The sequence below is a fragment of the Camelus bactrianus genome, chromosome 2, assembly GCF_048773025.1.
Source record: "Camelus bactrianus isolate YW-2024 breed Bactrian camel chromosome 2, ASM4877302v1, whole genome shotgun sequence".
NCBI lineage: Eukaryota > Metazoa > Chordata > Mammalia > Artiodactyla > Camelidae > Camelus > Camelus bactrianus.
In genome coordinates, this window is record NC_133540.1 from 26,521,636 (window position 1) to 26,541,068 (window position 19,433).

The window sequence follows — 19,433 nt, forward strand, 5'->3', positions numbered from 1 at the left end:
TCTGCTATGTGGCTGTATGCAGAGCAACCTCCTTAACTGAGATTTAGCTGGGAGCGCACACACATTCTATATGGACAAATCCTGGACTGGCTTCGTTACCTGGTGGCCTGGCAGCCCGTGGTGATAGGAATCGTTCAAGGCATTAACTATTCTCTCGGGCTGGAATAACACAGACGACTTACCCCAGAAGCAACGTCTCGCATGTTGAGATATTTTCAAACCCTTGATCATATATTTCATATTGATACTCTTCTTTTAATTTTCGAGATGATCCCATGAACTTAGAGAACGGAATAAAACTTGGCCATCTGTTTTCCATCTTGTGGAAAGAATCTTCAAAGAAGCTGATCAATGGAATAAACAAATAAAACGTGCTTTGCACCTTTCCCGTTATGATCGTTTTCTAATGCACGCATGTGACACATTTGGTACAACTCACCATGGGACATCCTCCAGTTTGGCTTATAACGATCTCACCTGTCATGTGTTTCAGAGGTTTGCAAAGTACTTCTCAGATACAACATTAAGGAATAACAAAAACCTGCTTACCAGTTCCACATCTTCAAAAAAGCAGGCAGAGTTGTTAAGTGCTCGATGGTTTAAGGATACGGTCTTCTGTCCTTGGTACTTGTTACCACGTGGCAGCTTTGACACCACTGAGACCTTCTGTATCGTCCTCTAGTTACTGGTTACTCCGAAACCTCTAGCACTAGTGCCACAGCCCACTCCATGGACCAGATCTACGCTGGCTTTCCTGGGGCTGCCAGATGCACTCAGGCCACCCCAGGGCTGCACTAAAGGAGAAGAATCACTCTTTTTTTGAGCACCCTGTTTACACACACACACACGCACACACAACCATTCCATTGCCATATGCTGCTTGTATTTTCTTCATAACATTTATCAATACCTGAAATCATATCAGAGATTCATTTGTTTATTGTTTGGCTTCCCCTCCATGAAGACAGAGAATTTGATCGGTTTTGTTCCCTACTATCTCTCCAGCACTTGGAGCAGCCCCTGGCACACAACAGGCACTTGACAAATACTTGCTGAACTAAGTGAATTAATCCAGCAAGAAAGAAAAAAAAATTAATAGAATTGCGAAGACCAGTCAGAACGAAGTCACCCAAGAACAATATGTTAAACGCCCCCAAATTAATTTGTTTTCAGTGACTGGTCATTTGCTAAGCAATTAACACAGTATACATAACACCAGACATCTCCTTTCCCATCCTTGAAGGTGTTACTCTTGTATGAAGTAGAAAGGAAACACACCCATCGTCAAAAATATGGACAATGAACTTAATGCTGTACCACATTCCATCATAGTTGTAATGGTAACTCACGCTAAGCTTTCTAGCTGTTGGTATTTTTCCTTCTTGAAACTGCTCAGGGCTTCAGTATCACAGCTGGCTCACCATCCAGATTATTAGAAGACTTAACTCTGGTTTATTTCTCTGCTCAGCAAACATTTCAACAATTCAATATTTACTACGTACCAGGCATGGGCAAGGATTAAAAAAATACAACAAGATTCTTGAACTTTGACAAGTCCCTGAGTCTATCCACAAATAAAAGACCTCCCAGTTGCATAAAGCGCCAACTAAAAATTAGTTTTTCCTCTGTAAAAGAAAGAGCCGTTAAATTGACCTCTGATGTCTTTGCCACTTACCTTTTCTGGACAGCTGCAGGAAGACCCTTTAGAACTCTGGGCAAGTAAACCAGTGTGTATTTGCATGGAATTCTGGGTGACCCTCCGAGTTCAGAAATGTTAGATAATCACTAAACAATCTCAGAAAAAAAATAATAAAAATGCTATTTTCTTTACACTGTTTAGGCGTTTAAAAATTTAATCCCAGTTTTATGAAGTAATGTATATATACACTGAATACACTGAAAAAATTACGGAGAGCAAACAGTCCCTCGTTACCAGTGGTTCTCTCACAGTGAAGGGGTAAGAGCTGATTCTTATTTTCTTTAATATGCTCTTGTCTCCTTTCCAAAATTCCAGCCATAAACACGTTTAACATTTGCAATGAGGAAAATAAAGATTACTTTTAAAATAGTGCCTTACATCTATCAATTAACCATGAAGCTGTTTCTATCGCTGTTTAAATTATTGAAAATTAAATCTGCGGATCAACTAAGTCCACATGAAATCTGTCTGGTGCTCATGATGATTCGCATTGTGCCTCATGTAAGAAACAGAGAAGTAAAGCAAAAAGCCCATTGTGTGTTTGGTTTCTATGGCAACTCCTCCAGTTCCCTCCTCCTAAACTTGCCCATTTCTTTCCTAGGCTGGCTGCTGCCTCCTCCATTAGACTCTCCCAGGAGTCTGTATGAGAGACAAGAAACACCACGTGAGTTTCCCAAGGACTAAAGCCTTTTGTGCACTTCATGAACTTATTTCTTCAGGATAACTTTCTGCAGACAACAGAAAATACACCTTAGATCTCTGCTAGTACCCATAACAGAAAAACATTCACTTACAAACCATAATATTTAAGAAGGTGAATGACTTCTTGGAAAATAACAATAACAGGTGACATCTACCCACAGGCACCTCTGTCGCCCTGTGCAAGCTCCCGTGGCTCCCACTCTCCTGGGCGTGGCCCTCCTGTCACCTCAGCTTGAATGGCAACCAAAGGGCACATGATCTGGGCTTCACTGATGTTACTGTATGTTCTGTATTTTTTTTTTTTATTGAAGTGTAGTCAGTTTACAATGTCGTGTCAATTTCTGGTGTACAGCACAATGCTTCAATCATACATAAATATACATACATTAATTTTCATATTCTTTTTCACATAAGCTACTGCAAGATAGCGGATATAGTTCCCTGTGCTATACTGTATAAACTTGTTTATCTAAAATTAATTTTTTTGTGGGAGGAGCTAATTAGGTCTATTTATTTTATTTACTCTTAGAGGAGGTACCGGGGATTGAACCCAGGACCTCATGCATGCTAAGCACGCACTCTACCACTGAGCTAGACCCTCCCTCCTTGGCGTTAACTGCATGTTGATAACTACATCACATCCTGTCATGTAGCTATTATTATCCCTGTCTTAAGGACAGGAAAATATTTGGGGTCAGATTGAGCTGCCCAAAGATACACACGTACTAGCCCAGGTCTTTCTGACTCCAGAGCCCAATTAACCACACAGACCCAGTCCTGGCTGAGAGCTGAGCAAGGCCACTTCCTGTCATGTGTGGTTCCCAGCTTAAGAAGAGGGTTGCCCGAAATCCATAAATAACTCCCTGCTTTTCAATATAATGCATTCCTTTAATGTCATATTACCTAATTATAAAAATTAACCCATGGAAGTAGCATCTACCTTTTACATTATCAGGTCTCAAATATTTTCCAATCATTATAAGATTCAAGTCTATACTTGTTAAACATCTATTTAGCTCACACATACTTTTATAAAGTTTCAGAAGAAAAAAAAAAAAAGACCTTTTTGGAATCAGAAACAAGACTTGTCAAAGCAGACAAAAGCAACCTGAGGCAGGGGAGGCAGACCTGAAGACAGGGGCTTAGGGGCCAGAGGCACCAGACCCCAGTCAGAGCTTCACAAAGAGTGAAAGGCTGAAGACCAGAGTCACGGATATAGAAGGCTTCTTTCAAATTCTTCTAAATTGAGTATTTTGTCTACGTATTCTTATTAGTTTCACTGTTGGGGAAACACAGAACTTACTGCACTTTGTGCTGTGTACCCTCTCCCTGGGGCTGAAGAACTCGATCATCAAATACCCAAAAAGACAGACCCAGTTCACATGAAACACACCTTGTAGGTATTTCCATTTGCAACTTTCTGTTCCTTTATGCTGTTTCCTAGTGGACTAAGCCAACTGGTACAGATAATTCAGATATCAATAATGGACTGTGATCATGATTCTCTCATAGGAGAAAGAAAAGCCCAGAACCATGGTCTCCCATTCTGGTAGCAGTTTTTACAAAACAGCACTCTAGAGCAAATTTGAACAGTTTAGTGGTTTTAGTAAGCAAGTCCTCATTCGTGTGGCTTACGTATAATTGTGTCGGAGTGGACTTGGTTATACCTAGTGAGACCGAAACCACCACCAGACCAAGACTGGCCTTTGGTGAAGGAACCTAGGACTTTATTGCAGCTCTCAAATTGAACCAAAACCCCTCCCGCTGCATTTCATCAGCGGGCCACTCCAGGTAGGTCTTGGTGTTCATTATCTTCCGCAGTTTACAGAAGCGCTGGGGAATGGCCTTCCTCTCAATGGGCTCCAGCAGGATGAGGATGGCGGCGTCATCGCTCTCGTCAAAGAGACGGAAATGGGAGAAGTCCAGTTCGTACTTGCACCACTCGCTCTTCACAAAGTTCTCCGAGAGCACAAAGATGGTTTTGTGGCTCTTTTCAATGCAGTCGATGATATTGTCAATAATCCATTTGCCAGGAATGAAGTCCCGCTTGTGAAGACACAACTTGAAGGGCGGGTTGAAGTGCTCCAGCTCCTGGACCATGAGGTTCTCCACCCAGTAGGAATCCTGCTCACTGTAGGACACAAAGGCATCATAACAGAGGTCCCCGCGGGGAGCCTTCTTGGGCTTCCGTTTGGCCTGGAGCCAGGCCCACATCATCTTCATGTACCACACACCGTGGAAATGGTGGCACAGAACCCCGGTGAGCAGGAGCAACAGGAAAAGGGCGCAGCACGCGGCGGACACCACGGCTGCCCTGTGGCATTCAGCCACCGAGAGCCGGGCGTCCTGAACCCGCCGGCCCCGCACGTGGGATGGAGAGTCACACAGGTAGTTTTCTGGCCAGTCGATCAGGACCTGGGCCAGTGCTCGCTGCCCCTGCGTGAAAGACAGGAAGTCACAGGAGCAAATGAAGCTGTTGCCGCCGGCTTCCAAAGTCTTCAGCTTTTGAAAAGAGGCAAGTTGCTCCTTAGAGAAAGTACTGATTGTATTTCTACTGATTCTCATAACTAATAACGTGGGTAAGGAGGAAGCATCTGGGAGGGTCTTCAACTTATTCCTGGAAATATAAAGTTCTTTGAGTTGCGGCAAAATCAAAGAAAATGAATTGAGATTGTTATTGCTAATATCTAAAATTTCCAGGGTCAGGGGGATGCAATAAGTTAAACTGTGTATTCTTGTGCTGGACAAGTTCAAGTATTTCATCTTTTCCGGCCACTGACAATTTTCAGGCATTGAATCAAAATTATTCTTACTGATATCCAGGTGAGTCAGGTTTTTCAGAGTAAGCAAAACTTCGCCAGTTTTTTCTAATGATTTCAAATGATTTTGCCTTAAAATTAAGGTTTGCAGGAAGGGCCAGGCATGCTCACAGGCTGAGTTTTCCAAGTATTCTTCAGACATTAAATTTTCACTGAGATCCAAATATTCTAACGATTTTAAGTGTTGTGAGAGTAAACAGGGAACCAGAAAAACCTTACTGTTTTCTATTATGATTCTTTTCACTTTTCCCGTGAGTGAATATATACTGCTCAGATCGTAAAATAAGAAAAAATTTGGAATAGTCAACTTCCGTACTGTTAACGTCTCCAAGTTACCTAGGTATTTAAGTGTGCCTAAAACAGGCGTTCTAAATTTACCAAGTCCGTTCAGGGTGCAGCCATCAAACTCTACTTCTAAAATCCCAGAAATATAATTCAGCAGTTTCACCAGCTCACTAAAACTTTCATCAGTGATTTTTACATTTCTAAAGGTCAACTTGTTAATCCATGTATTGGTTTCATAGACAGCTATTTCTGAAATAGAGAACGTGTTCAGATCAGTATCTCGCAGTTCTAAATGTCCGACAGAGCTTAAAAGATCTCCAAGGATCTCTAGCAGTGAAACCGGCTGCCTCATGCGAAGGATCAGATGAGTGATGTTCTGAATTGACCTCAAACTCTTTGGCTCATACCTCTGCAGATTTGAAGCATCGATCTCAAGTTCCTCAAGAAAAGTGAGCCCAGAGAAATCCTTTTCCTGAATCTCAGAGAAGGGGTTACTATTTCCTACTTTCAGGATTCGCAGATTGGGGAGATGAGAAAAAAGAGACGTTTCGCCAAGTGTTTTGTAAGGATTTCCCAGCAAGTTTAAGAATTTCAAGGCAGAAAGGGTCCTGAACCAGGAAGGTGATAAGTTAGACAAGCGATTATAGGATAAGTCCAAATGTTCGAGGCTCCTCAGGGGAAAAAAGGAATCTTCCTCTATTGTGTGGACTCCATTGGACCCCAGCCTCAAGGCCTTGAGGCCCACACACCTCTGCAGGTCATTGTTGCCGACATAGGTGATCTTGTTATCGGACAGGTCAAGGCTTTTCACAGCTGCCGTGAGCCCTGGGGGGATGGCGTTTAAAGATCTGGCACGGCCATCACAGACGCCAGTGGGGTCACAAGACAGAGAATGGGCCTGATCAAGGGCCCCTTCCTTGGAGAGGCTGATTGCTGCTGCCAAGACCCACACTGTCCACAAAGCATGTGGCATTGTCCAGTGACGCAACCTACAAATAAGAGAGGTTCAAATGAGTGATTGTGTTTGACAGCATATCTTAATTCTTGTCTTGAAAAACACTTTGTAAAATGCAATACACACCACACACACACACATACACACACACACACAGAGCTAACTACCAAGAAGTAACAGGCAAATGGAATGTATGAATGGGGATAAAAAATGAATTCCCTGGCACATCCAGCAACACTAACACAGACAGACTGCCACTGAGCCATGACTTAAAAGCACAGTTCCATCTGGGAGTGTGGATCGGGACCAAACATGGGTTGAAAGAATGAGTAAATGAATGAAAGGAGGAATAAACAAGCGAGCAGTTTAAGAAATGGGCCGGGCTTAACCATACGGATGTACAACCACCTATTCCTACACTTTCCTACACTTCAAACCTTATGTTGGAGCATGCCTCCTCCCTGCCCTGATACCCCCCAGAATTAGAGGTCTAACAGAGCCAGACCACAGCTCTCACTGGACAACTTTCACTGAGGAGGAACCCACTCTTTAACCCAGAGAAGAAGGTTCCATGCTTGCCAACCTGTCTTGCACCTCCAACTAGTGAGCAGGAGAGATGCTGAGAACCCCTGGGAGAGCAAGGTGGTTGGACTGAGGGACAATCAGACCGTGAGAAGCTTCTCTTCCTGCAGAGGACTAAGTGCAGGAAGCAGCGTTTAAGTGACCCAGCACTATTTTTTAAAAGATCATTTAGGGGAAACAATCAACATGACAGTATTACAGTTTTCATCTATATATTTTCTATTGGGTTCTTTTTCTCATCTGCTATGTCATTCTTAGAGTTTCAAATTCTCTGCCAAAATGTTCAGCCTTGTCCTTGATCACCATGAACACAGTCAGCACAGTCTGATAGGGTGCATGGCACTTCTGACAGCCTTGGAAGACAAGGAGTTAAAGGTTAAGGCCCGGGGCAGTCACGGATGGGATAGGTAAGGCTGAACTTCAGAAAATAAGCCCTCCGGTAAACTGCAGCAGAGCTTTGCTTTACCTGGATGGCTCAGACTGCTTCAGTCTCTGAAAATGGACTACAGTTATTTCTGGAACGTGGGTACCTACAGAAGCAAAGGAAGATTTTCTCTCAAAGAAGATAACATTATCCTAGGCCTCACATTTCTTTCTACAAGTAATTTTTCAAATAAAATGCCCAGAATAAAATAAAAAACAACTGGACATGAAAAGAAGCAAGGTATTAAGCATGAGAAGAGGAGAAACAGCAGACAATGGAAACTAACCCCCAGGGGCTACCCATCCATCATTGCACCCACCTCTAAAATTGACAGGGTTAAGATGAGGCGCCTATTACTATCTGGTACTATATCTATCCCATTGTCTTTCTGCTTAATCAGCCATTAAAAAAATCCTCTTAGTATAATTGCTCTGGAGAACCAAAATTTATTTGATTTTTTTCCCTCATTTTTGTAATATATTGCACAAATCTTAAGAAATCTATATCAATTTTGGCTAAGATTTAATGTCAAACACATCCATTTTTAATTTTTCTAGCCTTTTCTCTTTAAAAGATAAAATTTATAAGAGCAGAGATCTTGGGCTATTTGATACAGATATTGTTTGGTACCTATTGCATGGTGGATTTTCAACAAATAAAAATTATCAATGATGCTAGAACTACAGTTAATGACTTGACACTGAAGATCAGAATTACCTGTCTCTTCTCCCGTTTCCCCAGTACATGGGGCAGAGAATTCCTCAGTGTAAGACACTGAGAAAGGCAAGGGTGACGGCTCAAGTTAGACTGAGTGGTGTCAGATCTAACGGAGGTCGTGGATCTGGACAAAATAAAAATCACCTGCTTAAGGAATAGAGAAAGTTGACAAAGTGGGGAGGAATTATTGGTCCAAGACTCAGGAAAGGATGGAAGTGTGAGGAGTAAGCCCGGTGCTAAAGGCGACTCATGCCGAGAGGAAGTTGCAGCCCTGTGCCCCAGAGTGAAACCCGAGCCAGACACCCACTTTAGGATGAGGGCTGTGATGTCTGGGGAAAGTTGGAGTGGAGAAGGGACTCCTGACCCAGTGCATGATGCAGAACTGAAAGTGGGCTTTCCACAGAGCCACATGCAGGGAAAAGGCTACACCATATGTGAACAGGGACCTTAAAAATCTCTGCCCTCTGGCCCAGGGTCTCCACTTGGCTGGAAGCCAGCCTGCTACATCTCTCTCGTAAGAAAGCAGAACCCAAGCCTGCCACATGTGCTGATATGGGACCAAATATTAAAAGATACAACAACTAAGAATTTTTCAGAATTGAAGAAGCACATAAATTCCCAAATTACAAATGCATATTGAATCTCAAGCAAAAAAAGAATAGAAATTTCTCATCTAGCCTCAAAACAGTGGGATAATATCCTCAAAGGGCTGAGAAAACACACCTGTCAGTCTAGATGTCTATACCCATTTAAATTACCATCCAAGATAAAGAATGGAATGGAATATTATTCAGTCATAAAAAGGAATGAAATCATGCCATTTGCAGCAACATAGACGGACTTAGAGATTATCATACTAAATGAAGTAAGTCAGACAGAGAAAGACAAATATTACATGATATCAATTATATGTGGAATCTAAAAAATAGTATAAATGAACTTCTTTGCAAAACAGAAACAGACTCAGAGACATAGAAAACAAATTTACCAAAGGGGAAGAGAGTGGGATAAATTAGGACTATGGGATTAACAGATACACACTACCATATATAAAATAGATAAACAACAAGTATTTACTGTATAGCACAGGCCACTATATTCAATTTCTTGTAATAATCAATACTGGAAAAGAGTCAAAAAAAGAGTATATATGTATAACCAAATCAGTTTGCTATGCACCTGAAACTAATGCAATATTATACATCAACTATACTTCAATAAAAATTAATTAATTAACAAACAAATTGTCATCCAGAATAAAGATGAGGTAGACATTTTCAAACATTCAAAACCTAAAAAAGAATTTTTATCCACAGACCCTCACTGAAAGAAGTAACCGAAAACATGTTCTTCAGCAATATGGAAAATAAACCTGGTAAGAGTAGGCAACAAGAAGCAATAATTGAATTTTTTAATGTAATGATAGATAAGAAAAAAAACAACGCTCAGAAACCCGGATGAGGCTTTTTGGTATGAGGAAAAAGTTATGTAAATTTTAAATGATATTGTGAAGATAAAAACAATTTTGACAAGTAAGCCTATTTGGGAGGATGAATACAATTTAGATTTACTAAAAGGTCTTTATAAGGAGGTTACACTCAGGATGTCACATACAATAAATTATGCTCCATCACTAAAATCAAAACAAGATATTTAACCAAGCATGCCAAATTCTTAAATACAATAATGAAAAAAATTAACTGACAGCTTAGAAACTTCCAAAATATGTTGTCAACATCCGGCAAGTTACGTAATAGGTGCATTATAAAAAGTTTAAAGATACAAATGCTCTCTGCTTTTTGAAAAAAGGAACAAACTTAAAATATTGGTGAACAAGTCATTTTTTGAAAGGATGTTTGCCCCTTTTTTGGAAAGTGGGGAGTACTTTCAAGTCAGGCCATCTTATCTACCAGTTGCTTTTTGGTAAAAATCTGAGTTAGTCATAGTGCAGACAAGACCTTCTGCAAGATTACAAGCACCTCACCAGGCTGATTTGTTTACATCCGGATCAGTTTCCTTTGTCTCCCAGCCCTTCCCCCGCAACCACCCTCCCAACAGGAAAAACATCCTGGCTGGCGGCTTCTAAGTTCTAAACACAAGTTCTCATTTATAGAAGTTGAAGAAGTTGTAACGGCAGCGGGTGTGAAGCCCACCCTGGAGCAGAGGCCAGGCTCTGAATAGGGGAGAGAAGAGTCCTGGGCAGAACGGGATCTTGACCCTGTCCCACTTCTGAACCCTGGTGGCCGAAATCTACCTTTCACAGTTCGGCCCCAGGGGTAACCAGTGAGCGCAGACGCACCCCCAGCAGGACGCGCCTGTGCAACCTGGAAAGCCTCTACCTGATCCCCGCCATCGCCGCTCGGGGGGACGAGGACGGAGGCGGCCAGGGCGCACAGAGCCGCCAGCGAGAGGGCGGCCCTAAGGGGAGGCCGAGCCACTGCCCACTCCCGCCTCCGGGATGCGGCCGCCTGGAGCCCTCGGAAGCGCCCCGCGGCCACCCCCTTGGAGGCTGGAGGGCGCTGGGCCCCGCCGCGGCCGGCGGGCACCGGGACGCCAAGGGCTGGGCGTACCTGGGCCGCGCCCCGTCCCCTCTGGGCGGCTCCTGCTTCTCCCCCGGGCTCGCCTCCACCGGGCGGGTGTCCACATCCACGCGCGGGGCCGCGCAGACAGGACTGCGGGAGCGTCGACGGCCTGGGGACCGGGTGCTCCCGCCACCCCAGCGCCCGCGCCGCCTCCCCCGTACCCGAGTCGCGAGACTGGGACCCCGGGTGCCACCGATCGGGGAGCAGAGACCCCTGGCGCCCGCATCCGCGCCGCGGGCACCCTCCGGCCCCGCCTGCCCTCCCGACCGGGGACGGCGGCGGAGCTACGAGGCCCGCGGAGCGCGCTTTCCACACGACGTACCTGGGCGGCCGCGCCTTCTGCCGCCTCGGGTCGGGACCCGCCCGCGCCCAGGAGAACCTGCAGAGAGCAGTGCGTGCGGCCGGCGCCTCCTTCTCCCGGTGGGCGGGGACCACCCGCTCCGCCGAGTGCGCCTGGCTCCTGTGACCAGGGACACAACGGCACCTCCACCCCTCCCCGCGGGCTCAGTCAGGTGACCGTCACCGAGGTCCTGCCCTGACAGCAGCCTCGTGCCGGGCCCGGGTCAGAAAAGATTGCTGGGACCTGGGTGGGGGTCGCGGGGCAGCGGAACGAGAACCGGGATGCTTGAGTCCACACCACCCCCACCCCGACCCCGCCACCCCACAGCCCCCTCCAACCTGGGATTCCCCCAAGGACAGAAGCAGATTTCGAAACCAAAGAGAAGGCTTATTACCCTGCCAGTATTTTCTTCAAGCTTCAGGCACTCAAAGCCTCTTATTGCCCTGAAACATGCCGCTTTTACACGTCTCCGTTCTTCTCCATCCTCGGAAGTCCAAATTCCAGCTCGCGAATTATGCCTGATACCCACCTGTGCTCCTCCTCCTTTTCAGCACAACCCACCGGCCAGTGTATGTCCAGGGTCCACTTCCACCCGCAAGCCTGTGCTCTCCTGCGTTATATAACTCCCCAGTCACTTCCCAGACTGACACAGCAAGATTTTGCCTGAGTTGCAGTTAAGGACAGCCCAGATGTTTTAAAACTTTCAGTCCTGTGGCAGTCTCCTGGTGGTGCATGACCGCCTCTGGCACCTACCTCCGATCCCTGCTCTTACCATGAGAAGATGTGGGCTCCCGCCTACATCCAAGATTTTGAACCTTAGTCCATACCTTGCTCATTTCTATCCTTGCTTCTCAAAGTAAGTAATTTCAAAACCAGTCAGACTGGCTTTCTTCATGGCCCCAGAAACTAGTGAGGCATGTTTCTAGGGGAAACAAATAGCTTTTAAAAATTAAGCTGCCTTAATATTCATAAACTACATTTTATATTCACAATTACATTTGATCTTCCCAAATTGAGGTGGGAGGCTGAAGAAGTATTCTTGTTCCTCTTTTACACGGGAGGAAATGCCATGCAAATTGCAAGTGGCAGAAGTGAGATGTGAAACCAGAATTCTACCCTATGTTCAGGGTTCCTTCTGATACCCTGGCTTCTTGCCCCAACCTTCTATCTACCCTATTCTACATGCCTAGTGCTCAGTAAAGGTTCCAAACTCTGACAAACTTAATCACTAGGCTTAACGTGATGTGATGTGAACTTGAGAGAGTGGAGTCTGATTTTCCATATAGATTACTGGTTACTGTGTGGAGATTTGTCTGTATCCCTGACCATCCAGGCCCTTCAGATGTCTGAAAGACTTTCTTCTTCTTACTTCTCCACCTCTTTTCCTCATGATTTCTCAACTGTGTACTTAAGAAAACTTCTTTCCAATTTCTTTGCCTTGAAACCCAAAACCTCTGTTCTTTCTCTGTCTAGCTTTTCTAGATGAACTGCCTAGATTGATTGATTTTATTGCTTCATAATCCCAAAGTCAATTCGAATATTCTGGCAAAGTTAGGTGGAAATCATTTATTTACCCACAACTTATTACCAGTGTCCTCTTTATACAGTGAAGATTTTTCTAAACATTCTCAGGAAGCTATTAGCACATTTTATTCAGGAACATTCTTACATGTGTTCAGTTCTTAAAGTTTGCAAAGCTCTATCACATAAATCTTTTCACCTGAATCTCACACTAACACATGAAATAAATAGTTCTGATATTACACCTTCAGGTCAAGTGATTAAAGAACTTGCCTCAAGTCACATGACTCACAGCAGCCAAGTGACAAATCCCAGGTCAGACTCCAAAACTCCTCAGCTTCTTTTCATTGTGATCTGAGACCTCCTCTAACTCCCTACAAAACTGTTTTTTCAGTTAGAAAATGAACAAAATATGGAAAAGTATTTGGTAAAAATGTAATGCTCATGGTATCTATATTTTGGAAACTGACAAATTCTAAAGTGAAGTTATCAAAAAACAGTCTGTGTCTTGTTCACATACAATATTTTGTAATAGTTAAAGAAAATAATAATACATCCATCAAAAACCACTTAATGAAAATCTGCTATAATCCTTGCACTAATACACAGATCTTTGTACACAAACACTCATTCTGCAAATTTTTTCTGCTTTGAACAGATTTCAGTAACACCTGTAATTTTTTAAGAATCCTACTTGCTACTGCTTATGCAAAATAATGATAGCAAAATTCTAAATCAAAATAGAGACAAGTTTTGAAAACTGAGAATATTTCATTGTGTAGATATTTTTCTTTTACCAACTAGAATTATTCTTTAACTCAAACCCTCCCTGCTGGGCAATGGCCTTCCTCTCAATGGGCTCCAGCAGGATGAGGATGGCGGCGTCATCGCTCTCGTCAAAGAGACGGAAATGGGAGAAGTCCAGCTCGTACTTGCACCACTCACTCTTCAAAGTTCTCCGAGAGCATAAAGATGGTTTTGTGGCTCTTTTTGATGTAGCTGATGATATTGTCAATAATCCATTTGCCAGGAATGAAGTCCCGCTTGTGAAGACACAACTTGAAGGGCGGGTTGAAGTGCTCCAGCTCCTGGACCATGAGGTTCTCCACCCAGTAGGAATCCTGCTCACTGTAGGACACAAAGGCGTCATAACAGAGGTCCCCGCGGGGAGCCTTCTTGGGCTTCCGTTTGGCCTGGAGCCAGGCCCACATCATCTTCATGTACCACACGCCGTGGAAATGGTGGCACAGAACCCCGGTGAGCAGGAGCAACAGGAAAAGGGCGCAGCACGCGGCGGACACCACGGCTGCCCTGTGGCATTCAGCCACCGAGAGCCGGGCGTCCTGAACCCGCCGGCCCCGCACGTGGGATGGAGAGTCACACAGGTAGTTTTCTGGCCAGTCGATCAGGACCTGGGCCAGTGCTCGCTGCCCCTGCGTGAAAGACAGGAAGTCACAGGAGCAAATGGAGCTGTTGCTGCCGGCTTCCAAAGACTTCAGTTTGGGGGGAAAAAAATCAAGTTGTTTGTTAGAGAAAGTTTTATTTTCCTACCTATTACCAAAGAAGGAAGCATCTGGGAGGGTCTTCAACAGATACTTGAAAATGTTAAGTTCTTTAGGATATGACAAAATAAAAGACTTTATTGCTAACATCTAATATGCCTAGAGTCTGGGAAACACTGAGTGTTAAATTGTGTAATTTTGCACTGGATAATTTCAATTATGTTTCCTTTTCTGGCCACTGGTAAGAACCAAGTGTACACTGACCAAGACCAATGTTAGGTTTTTCTAGAGTAAGTAACATTCTCCAGAGTTTATAGATTATTTTGTCTTAAATTCAAACTCTGTAGGAAGCCTCACACATCCTTACGAACTGACTGTTTCAATTAGTCTCCAAGCATCAAATTTTCACTGAGATCCAGGTATCCTGTGGATTTGAAATATTGCATGCCAAGATGTGGTTGGTATTAAGCAGACTTTGGCACTTTCAACTGTGAATATCTTTAGTTAATATAAAACAAGCATGTCTGTAAAGTTCTGTCATCATGGAAGATTCTCATAGCTAAGCTCTGTTGTTATTATAGTTTCTGTTGAGCCTGGTCTGATCATGGAATCTCAGCCACCCCATTTTCCATTTTCCTGAAGTACAGTCTTCCAGTTCGACATCCAATAACTGTTTTTCAAATCTTACTGTTTAATTACTTCAATTTGTTTTACTATTAGTTTTTTCGCTGTGAGCCTGAGTGTTAAGATTTTCTTGTTACCTGTGATCTCATGTGAAGAGCAGTGTTTCTCACATTTAAATACTTTGAAAACTTCAAAGATTGCCAAAAATCTTTCAGAATAAAATTGACCTCTTCATATCTGGTCAAAAGATACAAATTCCCAGTTATAAGATACATAAGTTCTGGGAATGTAACATACAGCATGGTGACTATAGTTAATAATAGTGTATTATACTTTTGAAAGTTGCTAAGAAAGTAGATCTTAAAATTCTCAACAAAAGAGCAAAGTTGTAACTATGTGAAATGATGGATGTTAAACTTATTGTGATAATTATCTCACAATATATACATATATCAAATAATTATGTTATACACCTTAAACTAATACAATTGTACATGGCAATCATATTGCAATAAAACTGCGGGGGTGGGGGGAACACATTAAGATACCACTACATGCTCACTAGAATGGCTAAAATTAAAGATTGACAATACCAAGCATCGGTAAAGATGTTGAATAACTGAAACTCTCATATGTTGCTGGTGGGAATGCAAAATGATATACCCACTTAGGGAAAATTTGATCATTTCCTGTAAAATTAAATATGCACTTACTCAGTGACCCAGCAATCTCAATCCTGGGTATTTACCCACAAGAAATGAAAAAAAATAAGTCTACACAAAAGCATGTACTTTATTCAGAGCTAGAAACAACCCCAATATCTATCAACTCGTGAATAGATAGATTGTTGTGTATCTGTACAAGAGAAAGCTACTCAACATAAGAAGGCAGAGCCACTGAAATATGCAAGAATGGATGATCTGAAAGGAATTATATTAAGTGAAAGAAGTCAGACACAGACAATAAATATTATAGAACCCATTCATGTGAAATTCTACACAAAGCAAAACTGTGACAGAAAGCAGAGCTATCAGGGAGCCAGGTGGGGGAATGGACTGACCACAAAGGGGGATGCAGGGGACTTCGAGGGCAATAGAAATGTTCTGTATCATGATTGTGACTGCAGTTACATGACTGTCTCTGTCAAGCTCATCAAACTGTACTTTTTAAATTGATAAATTTTATTGCATATAAATTATCTTAAAAAAAAACTGACTTTGGTAAATCTTCCCTCCAAGTACAAAGGATGGATATATCAGATCTCCAAAACAGAGGTGCCATCTCTTGCTAGTCTTTGGGAGAAAGAAGGAGAAAGCACCTAATTTCTTTGGCGGGTCATCCTGCCTTACATATAAAACATCTCCTTTCACCTTAATAAGTTTACTTTCATTTCTCTCGCTTGCAACCCTAAGAGATTTGACTAAGATATTTCTTGATGGAAAGAAAATTGTTTCTTAAGTAACTCAGGAAGTACAAACTACCTAGAAATATAGTATAAAATCTTCTAATATCATATTCAGATGCTTTATCCCTCTGGAATGCTACTTTCCAACTTTTCACCTTGCCAATAGCACACCATGCATATTCAGAGCAATTCACCACCCAAATTTTACAAAGTTCATTCCAGGACTAAACTTGTCATCCTATAATGATTCCAGAAATTAAGATCTTCCTAGCAAGAATGGTCTAAATGTTTATTCTTTAAAAAGAAAGAAAGAAAGACCAACCAAATCTTTCAGAGTAAAATTGACTGCTTCAGCTGTCAGCCCCAGTGACTGATCTTCTACCTTGATTTCAAACTTCTTGGTACATTTTACCAAGGCTTAGAAGCATCAATCTTAAGTTCATTCAGAATAGAAATTCCATAAAAATTTTGTTTTTTTAATTTTTTTATATATATATTTTTATTGAAGTATAATCAGTTTACAGTAATTTAGATAATTTGTAAATATTTCAGGAGTCTGAAACTTGGGAAATGAAAAAAAGAAAGAGGGAAAGAGATAAACAAGATTATACTGTGTAGCACAGGGAAATATATACAAGATCTTATGGTAGCTCACAGAGAAAGGAATGTCACAATGAATACATGTATGTTCATGTATAATTGAAAAATTGTGCTCTACACTGGAATTTGACACAACATTGTAAAATGATTATAAATCAATAAAAAATGTTAAGAAAAAAAAAAGAGGGAAGGAGATTTTTCTTCAAGTTCTTTGATGCTCTATCCCAGAAGCAAAGGACCGAGCTATGAAGATGACATTGAGATAAGCTGCTATAATTTAGGTCCAAATATACGAGACTGTCAAGGACAAGGCAAATAATTTTCATCTGTTGCAGGACTTGTTCTAGACGAAAGAAAAGGAGCTTCCAAGTTCACATACACCTGCTGAATGTGGCTGGATGTAACTGTTATGAGGGCGTGGGCTTTGCTCTCCTTTTTGCAGTGAAGTATCACCAGCCCTGAGAGCATGGAAGGTACTGTCACCTACTACTTGTTGGGTGGGGAACTGACATGCCCCTTCAGAGCATCAGTTAGGTCCAGAGGAATGGAGTATAAACATTGGAGATTCAGCTGGAACTGCAAGGAGAGAACTCTGACCAGTGGCTTCTTGCTCCAGCTTCCTACCATTGCCACACAATAGCCGACCTCATTTAAAGACAAGAATGAAGACATACAGTGTATTCTTTCCAATCACAGAGTCAGACACAACCGTGAGTGAGCAACTGGTATCGTTGTAATATCTGTAAGGGTTTTATGTCCTCATCAGGCAGGAAGAATATGAAAAGAACACAAAAGTTCATCCACTTCCAAATTCCTTGGAGCTCCTTGGAAAATATTTTGAAATATCTAGACTCAAATAACTGTTAAATCCAACCATGTGGTGTGGCAGTCTGGGTAGGAGATGCTACCTTCTGTGTGGATGGAAAAAATGAGCTCATGATAATGACAAACCCAGGGACATGAGCTGTGTGACCACTGTCTTCTTCAGGTCCCAGTCATATTATAAAGCATAACTAGGGTTCAGTGCGTACTAAACAGGGTCACAGACGAGACTACTGCCAGCTTCCTGGTCAGTATCATTGGCCAACTGTCTAAGAGGGAATCCCCGAATTACGTATGGTGCTGTAATGTCACTTAAACTATTTTAACATTTAATTAGCTGAGTTTGTCAGTAGGATCAAACAAAAGCTAAGGTTCCTTTTAAATGGTGTTTAAATTCGGTATATTTATAAATAAATATAGTCCAACCTAAAAGCTGAAGGAATGACAAGGTTTTTAATTTGGCAAATTTAGTAATTTAGATAGTAAATCATAAAGCCAGGGCAAACTTCTGAATTATCTCTTCTGCAGACAAAATTTTGTGGGGGTATTAAAATAATGCCAACATTGACAAAATTAAATTTGAGTCACTAGAGAAAGAAATGTGCTAAGTGCTTCCTTTCTCCCCATGTTAACTGCTGCTCTTCCTCCTCTGCTGTGTCCACAGCTTCCTCCAGCCTGCACCAGTTGTGGCCTCATCTTCCAGTCTGCCAGTGTCCTTCTGTGTCCTGCCAGTGCTCCTGCCTCTTCCATATTTATTTAAAGCAAACAAACAAACAAAAATCAACGACATCTATCTTCCTCAGGTGTCTCTCTTTCTCTTCTTTCATACACCAGCTCTGGAAAGAGCGCTTCACATGTCCAGTCTCTATTTCCTCTCCTCTTGCCCTGTCTTCACTCTCCTCCAATAAGGCTTCCACCCCTGTGACTCCAAACAGCTTGCAAAGGTTATCAGCGACCACTATGTCGCTGACTCTCTTCCTGTCGCCTAGAACAGTTAGAACAGATCTCATTGTGACACTCCTTCCTTCTTAAAACATCCTCTCCCTTTGCTTCCATGACTCCACATGCTTAGTTTCCCTTTTTGACTCTCCTTTTCAGACTTATCCTTCCCTTCGCTGTTTCCCAGGTCTAGATCCTAGGCCACTCCTCACTGGCTGCTTTCTTCCTGAGGAGTCTCGTCTGTGCTCATCTGCGTGCCAGCACCTTTCCAGTTGAAGTCTCCTGCACAGACATCTCAACAAGCTGCAGACCTAGAGAGGCAGCTGCCTTCTTGAGACGTGTCCACGTGGGTGTCTCAGAGCAGTCCACTCAGCATGTCCAAGTTTGAGCTCATGACACCTCTTCCCGAGGCTGACCCCCTCCCAGCATTCTTTATTTCAACACCTGGCACCACCATGCACCCAGATGACTCTGCTGGGAGACTTGTCCTGCTGATTTTACCTCGAATCCATCCAACTCTTTTTACTCCTACTTTCGTCATCCTAGTTCAAGCTACCTTCACCTGTTGTCTCGACTCCAAAAACAGCCTCCCAGTGGTCTCACCTGCTTTGCCTTCTCCGTATCGCTTGCTTCACCCTGCATCTAGGGCAGCCATGACTCATGAAAATATCACCGGAGCCACTAGTGCAAGCTGCTTATGTAATTTTAAATGCCCTGGTAGCTACATTTAAACAGGTAAGCAAGAAACGGGTAAAACGGATCTTAATTACAAAATAAAATTATTTTATTTAACCTAAAACATTATCATTCCCATATGTAATGACTATGAAAAAATTAATGAGCTATTTCACATTCCTTTTTCATGCTGTCTTTGAAATCCAGTGTATAGTCCACATTGATAGCACATCCCAGCAA

The 19,433-nt window shown here is 42.6% G+C and overlaps 2 protein-coding genes and 1 pseudogene across 6 annotated transcripts in view; 1 reads left to right on the top strand and 2 right to left on the bottom strand.

The window, feature by feature from the left end:
- The window catches only part of RNF175 (ring finger protein 175), a 49,505-nt gene extending 49,119 nt beyond the window's left edge, over nucleotides 1-386 (top strand). The window contains exon 9 of the mRNA XM_074375421.1: nucleotides 48-386. Coding sequence (XP_074231522.1) covers nucleotides 48-168 — 121 coding nt within the window. The 3' untranslated portion in view covers nucleotides 169-386. The remainder of the gene's footprint in view (nucleotides 1-47) is intronic.
- A 530-nt stretch (nucleotides 387-916) lies between these two features.
- On the bottom strand, nucleotides 917-11,942 carry TLR2 (toll like receptor 2). Of its 5 annotated transcripts, XM_074377105.1 has the most exons (3): nucleotides 11,088-11,316; nucleotides 7,509-7,572; nucleotides 917-6,494 (listed from the first exon to the last, which is right to left on the bottom strand). In XM_074377105.1, the coding sequence occupies exon 3, from the start codon at nucleotides 6,476-6,478 to the stop codon at nucleotides 4,121-4,123; it is 2,358 nt and encodes a 785-aa protein (XP_074233206.1). In that variant the 5' UTR covers nucleotides 6,479-6,494; nucleotides 7,509-7,572; nucleotides 11,088-11,316; the 3' UTR covers nucleotides 917-4,120. The 5 variants fall into 5 exon arrangements, with proteins under 5 accessions (XP_074233206.1, XP_010966823.1, XP_010966824.1 ...); XM_010968521.3 differs by lacking the exons at nucleotides 7,509-7,572; nucleotides 11,088-11,316 and adding an exon at nucleotides 11,635-11,942; XM_010968522.3 differs by lacking the exons at nucleotides 7,509-7,572; nucleotides 11,088-11,316 and adding an exon at nucleotides 11,500-11,637.
- A 733-nt stretch (nucleotides 11,943-12,675) lies between these two features.
- Nucleotides 12,676-14,213, bottom strand: LOC141579624 (toll-like receptor 2; annotated as a pseudogene).
- Nucleotides 14,214-19,433: the final 5,220 nt, after the last annotated feature.